Source organism: Rattus norvegicus, chromosome 2, assembly GCF_021556685.1.
Source record: "Rattus norvegicus strain SHRSP/BbbUtx chromosome 2, alternate assembly SHRSP_T2T, whole genome shotgun sequence".
Taxonomy (NCBI): domain Eukaryota; kingdom Metazoa; phylum Chordata; class Mammalia; order Rodentia; family Muridae; genus Rattus; species Rattus norvegicus.
In genome coordinates, this window is record NC_141535.1 from 183,695,837 (window position 1) to 183,702,231 (window position 6,395).

At 38.4% G+C, this 6,395-nt stretch overlaps 1 protein-coding gene across 1 annotated transcript; it reads right to left on the reverse strand.

Annotated features, from left to right (window-relative positions):
- Positions 1-811: 811 nt before the first annotated feature.
- Tdpoz2l8 (TD and POZ domain containing 2 like 8) lies at positions 812-1,912 on the reverse strand. The gene has a single exon (XM_087643974.1). It carries the CDS (start codon positions 1,904-1,906, stop codon positions 812-814), a length of 1,095 nt encoding a protein of 364 aa, XP_087500100.1. The 5' UTR covers positions 1,907-1,912.
- Between the last annotated feature and the right edge of the window lie 4,483 nt (positions 1,913-6,395).

Here is a 6,395-nt window from a genome sequence, read left to right on the forward strand (position 1 = left end):
GAGTAATGGTGGTTCAATATACAAAAATCTATAAAATTTAATTGACCACATAGATTAACTGAAAGAAAAAAAAAGCAAAACAAAAGCGAACAAACAAAATCAAAAAACATGATCATTAAACTGCATCAGTACATGGTCTTTAAGAAATGATCCCTTAATGATAAAAGTTCTACAGAGATTGGCACACAGATGATATGGCTAAATATAATAATGGTAATATAGAAGAACCCCATATCAATATCAACTTAAATGGGGAGAAACTCAAAGCAACTGTACAAAAGCAAAGGTCAGTCAAGGTTGCTCATTCTCTTAAATGGATTGAATACAATTGAAATCTTAATTGAAACAATAAGGCAATTATCAGTAAAGAGGATAAATACAGTAAAGTTGAAAGAATTTTTATTTGCAGATAGATACTACACATGAATTAGGTGGAAAACTTTACACACATCAGTTAATACATTTAAGTTAGTTCACCTATTCTGCTCAGTCCAATGCAAACAGGTTTCTCCAAAGAAAGTCAGATAGGATCTGCTTCAGGCCACATAAATTCCAGGTCCAAGACATCAGACAAGAATAAAACAACATCAACAGGATAGGTGTCACGTAGAGTGTCCAAGACCCTAGTGCTGCACTTACCCTACACACCGTTTTGAAATATTACTGCTCTGTGAAATCCATAGCCACCATGCTACCTTGCCCCAGATTCACTGTAAGTGTTCCAGTCAAACTGTAATCTAAACAGAAGTCATTGTTAAAAACACTTGTTATAGCTGTTAGCAGCCAGGTTCAGGCCATAACTGACAAGCTCCTAAAATATCTTTTGGCGTTTGAGTGAGGGCTCCAAGGAAAAACAATGTACAGAAGCTAGGGTGCGAAATGCTTCCTCCACCAAGTGGGGATGTGACCCCACCATTGACTTCCACTCCAAGGTCTCAGAGACTTCAGAAGCATGAAGTATAATGAAATCCATGGCCTTAGTCTTCAGGTGCTCTGTGCTGTGGAGGTCAGCCAGGATGAGAGTTGTTACAGCATTCTTCACAGAGAGGTTCCTGCACAGGGAATCCTCACAAATGACCTTCAAGTCCTGCAGATCATACTTATCAGCAGTTGCCAACAAACCAGTGGCCATTGAGTGGCTGTGGAGATGTGGTGCCTTCCCTGTGTAAATGAAGGCCATCATTTCCTTAAAGACTTGCAGGTGAATGTCATGGATCTCAATGCGGTTTGTTAGGCGCTCCTGCATTTCATGTTCAAACATGGCTCTGAAAACTGGAGAGCGAGCTGCTAGGATGGCTTTGTGAGCTCTGAATTCCTGCCCATCTACAACAAGGGTGCAGTCTGTGAAGAGGGAATTTTCCCACAGCTCTCCTATGTCATTAGCCAACATCTGTGTTGGATCCTTGATTGCAGGTCTCATGTTATGTCCAGGCCTGCTAAAGGAGGGTCCTACTATGGACACCTTGCAACACAGGATGAGCTGGTCTTCAGGGAGAAGCCAATGCCTATGAGAGAGGAGGAAATCTCGAAGGATGAACTTCCTCAATGCCCATTGTTCATTTGGAAGAAACCTTATAACATTTGGGATCTCTGTAATTTGATGTTTCTCTCCTTGGGCATTTATGATCCAGCACTGGAACTTTGCCAAAACTGGGCTCTTTGGACAACTGTGCAAACCCAGGCAAACAGACAGGTAATCTTTGCTTTCTTCATCAACACCATTTGGATATAATGTCAAACACCATTGCACTTCTTCATTGGCCTCTAATGAGAACACTGGGCTTGTAATAATTTCCCAAATTCCATCCATACAAAATGAAAAGTTGCTAATGGTCCACTTGTAGCAGAATTTCTGAACACTGATATGTGTGTAGCCGCAGAGCTTGTCTTCCAGGTCCCCTGACATATCTTCTGGAGGTAGTTTGGAGATTAAGGTTGATCTGAAAGAAGTAATAGAATTTACTCTTTATTCTGCAAGATACAAATATAGATAGCCTTTCGTTTTTATTTTCAATTTCTGCTAAATTGCCCCTTTCATATTCTTGAAAATGTCTATTTCTAAGCAGGATCTGTAGGTTTCCATACTTGTTCTACCAAACATAAAACAGACCCACTATGACTGTTAAATCTCTCTCTCTCTCTCTCTCTCTCTCTCTCTCTCTCTGTCTTGTCTCTCTCTCTCTCCTCATTTGATTGTGTCTGTATATCTCTGTCTTTGTTTTTTTATGTCTCTCTCATTCTCCACTACCCCCACCCAAAACTACCATGGTTCTGTATAACTCTGTGTATCTTTATTGAATATTAGGTCAATAGTAACTAGGTTTGACTATTCTATCCAACTTTTGAACTGTTTGGAAATGGATAAACACTACCATTTCAACTGTGTTGTACTAATCAGGGGCGTGTAATAAACATAAAGAATAAATTTCTCTATATAAATAGAAACTGGATGTATGAGAAAAATCTGTAGGCAGAAGTCAAACTAATATAAAGTTGGCTAATGTCAATACTTACTTATTCCACAAGATTTGAAGTCTCAGATCCTCTTCATAATTCAACAGAATCCTGCAGAAATAGGTTCAGATGTCAGTATAGAAATGAGCTTGCTAGTAAAGTGAGAGCAAGCAGGCAGACTCACAGCATCCTTCTTCTATGTACTTTTATAGGCCTGCAAGAGAAGTGGGGCCCAGTTAATGGTGTGTCTTCTAGACTTAAGATTTGGATTAATGGTACATGTTTTCCAGACTCAAGAATCAGATTAAAGGTGTGTTTTTCTACCAAAAGAGTCTGTAGATGAACTGGATATATCTACTTCAACTTAAGCCAAAAACTGTTAAAAACCATCCTCTCCAGTTTTTTAGGTTACTTAAGTCCACAGGAAGTCTAAAAAGGAGGATGTTAGGTACTCCTTCACAAGCAAAATGATGTTTCATGATTGTGGTGCATTGGGATGTTGGGAGGGGTGGGGGTGTCTGAGCTAGAAAACAAAATAAAGACCCTGCTATGAGTTTTGTCAGATAGTCTCCTGTCTGTTATTTGAAGCAAGGGGGTGGTGAAGAACTCTGCAAGGATAAACTGGAATTTACATCCCAAATATATTTATTTACATTTGGGATGTAAATAAATAAAATAAATAATGAAGAAAAAGAAACCAGTACAGAGAGAAAAGTAAGAGGGGAGGCAGTTTTTCCAGGAGAGTTTTTCGGAGACAGGTTAAAGAGAGAGAAATGGAGACACAGGGAAAGACAGAAGGATTCAGAGAACAAGAAAGGAGCCAGAAGAATACAATAGTTGGTGAAAGTTAGTATGAGGCAAGGAAGAGCAGCTCAGGAAATCCTGAAATAATTCAGATTGAATCAGGTACAATGGAGAAGAGTTTTAAACTACCCATCCAGACCTCAGAAAAAACTAAAAAGGAGTGACTTATTCACCTATAAGTATCACAGGCTAAATTTTTTTTCTAGGCCTAGAATAGACTTAGTGTCTAGAAGCTTCCAGAGATGACAATAAATACAAATAATAGTAGTTATTTTTACTATAAAAACACTAGAAAGTCTTCAGCAGGTCTAAACCAGATGTGACAGCTGAGCTGTTCCATGAACAAGTCAAACCCTCTTCATTCAGCAATAGAGGATGAATGATTACAGGGAAAGGAAAGACCACTTGTCCCTCAAAGAAAACATGCCCATTTATCTCTGTGTTTTTCTCTTTTTATGGTTTTTTTTTTTTTTTGCTCATACACATCCATTTATGACAATTACAAGATACAAAAAACCTATGACTTTCCTTCAGAGAGGGGTGTAGCTTCAGCACCATCTTCATTGAGGGCAGACTGCTGAGTGACTGCCATCTTTGTTGTTGGTAGATAAGGATTTCCTGTGCTATTGTTTCAGCACCAACTTAGCTAATGCAGACCATATGACTGGTTGTAGCTTCAGTGTCGTCTTAGTTAATGACAGGCCAGTGGCCATCTACCATATTTGCTATAGGCAGTTACATAAACATTGCCTCCTTACATTAGAATACTCTTTGAATCACTAATTTCTATCCTGATTTGGTAAATCTTTATTTAATATTAATTTAATGATTTGCAGCAGTAAAAATTTAAAGAGCATTAATGATTGCATAACTCATATGCTTAATAGATATTCACTATCAATCTTTTTGGAAATCTGCTGAATGTAACCTTACATGTTTAAAGTTATTAGGACAGAGAATCCCATCCATAGATGTTACAACTGCCCCACCCCCACCCACCAAGATCTCTAAGAAATAGACACAGTGACAAGTTTGCCTAGATTGTGGTATGATAACCACTAAGAAACAGTGCTCCATTGCCTTGCTGCTGTCTGTATCAGCCTACACTGCTGTCAAACTGAGGATACAAGAGAGTTAAATGTCTCATATTGCCTAGGACAAGGTAAGGCTGCTTGCTCCTTCCTACTCCCTTATTCTCTTACTCCTACTCTCCCTGATACTTTAACCCCTTTCTCTATCTCTCTCCCCCTTTCCCCATTCCTCTTCTTTCTCCATGTGTTCCTGGCCAACAACTCTATCTCCATTTCTCTCTCTTTTTGTCTTCCTCGCTCTCTGACTCACACAGTCTCTCTAAATGTATGTCTTCTTTTTCAGCCTCTACTCTCTTCTCTTCCCTACCCGACTTCCCTTCCTATGCTCTAAATAACCTTGATTCTACACTGTAACTATACTAAGTGCATATATATATATATATATATATATATATACATATATATAATATGTATTTCTATATCCATGTATCTACTGATTTATCATCTATCTATACTATCTATACTAAAAATAAACTACATCTAAACCATATAATAAACTATATTCTATACAATGGCTGGTAACCCTGGGGGAAAGGATACTTCAGGATGGGCCTGAAAGTGCAACCCTCCTACCCACACCACACCTAGTTCTAACAAACATATCCTGGCAATCTTTTCATAAAACAAAACAGATGTAATGTCGACCTATCAATGGGTTTCAAAAATGTTCTACGTTCTGATTTCAAATTTGTTATGTTAGTCAGAGGCCTCTAGAGAATGTACAGAATAAGTTTATCTGTATGAATAGAAACTGGATATATATGAGAAAAATCTAAGGGTGAGGTCCAGCTACCTAACAATGGCTAAAGCCAGTACTTACGCAGTCAACAAGGTTTGAAGTATCAGGTCTTCTTCTTCAATATATAATAGAATTCTGAAGTGGGCTCTAATGCTGGTGAGGAAATGGGCTGCTAGTAAGATGAAAGCACTCAGGCAAAGACACAAGGCTTCCTTCTTCCAAGTGCTTATATAGGCCTCCATCAGAAGGTGTGGCCCAGTCCTGTAGTCCCAAAATCTGGATTAAAGGTGGGTAAGTTTCTGACTCAGCACTCAGATTAAAGGCGTGTTTTTCTAGCGAGACACTATTTGAACCAGCTGTATGTACTTCAACTTATGAAAAAAATTAAAGGTTATGTATGCCAACTAGTTTTGGACTTAAATTAATTAAATTAATTAAATTAATTCCAGAGTTAGTCCAGATGGGAATATGAGTAGCCATGGCCAGTGAACTGTGGTGAATCTTCCATAAATGAAGGGAATTTTCTGCAAAGCTATTATTTAAGCTTGTGCTGGTCTTACATTAATTCCTTACACAAACATCATCAGAGAAGGGATCTGAACTTGTCAGAAGTATGAGTGTTCACAAAATGGGGGGCAGGTGGAAGAACTCTTATATGGTGGGCAAAAAGCAGAGCCCCAAACCTCTGATGGTGGCTTCTTCTATCACGTATATTTGTCCAATCAGACCCACAGACCTTGTGGTGACTCCCCCAAATTTGGTTGGGGGGGTCTTGTAATTCCCTCTCAAGTACATCCTCCTTAAAAATGATTTCCCAGTTTTACTTAAGGGTGTGGTTAAAGAATATCCTAAGTGCTTTTTCAATTCAATCACTTTAACTGGAAGGATTCAGCTCATCAGTACTTCATAATCTACATCCTGTGCAGGTGAGTTCTCACCTCTTCAGACTTGGGACTGCACTGCTTGTTCTCTTGGTCCTGAGAAGTGAGAGAGTATTCTTTTTGCCAAGGGCTACAGCATATATTGAATAGATATCAAAGATTGAAGTTTGTGATGTTTACATTGATGTAAAGTACATGTAAAATTCTATTTAGATCTCTCATCTCTCTAGTTTGTCATGTCTTAGGAAGAATCCATGGCAAGGAAGACACAGAAAAATATTCAGTGATTCAATCACTTCAACAGCACCTAGCTCTCGTGTATAACTTGCTCCAAGTTTCTTTATCTCTCAATACTAGATAAATCAATCAATTGATTTTTACTCTTTATTCCTGTGTTAGACTTATTGAAAAGTATGAGTATCAGTG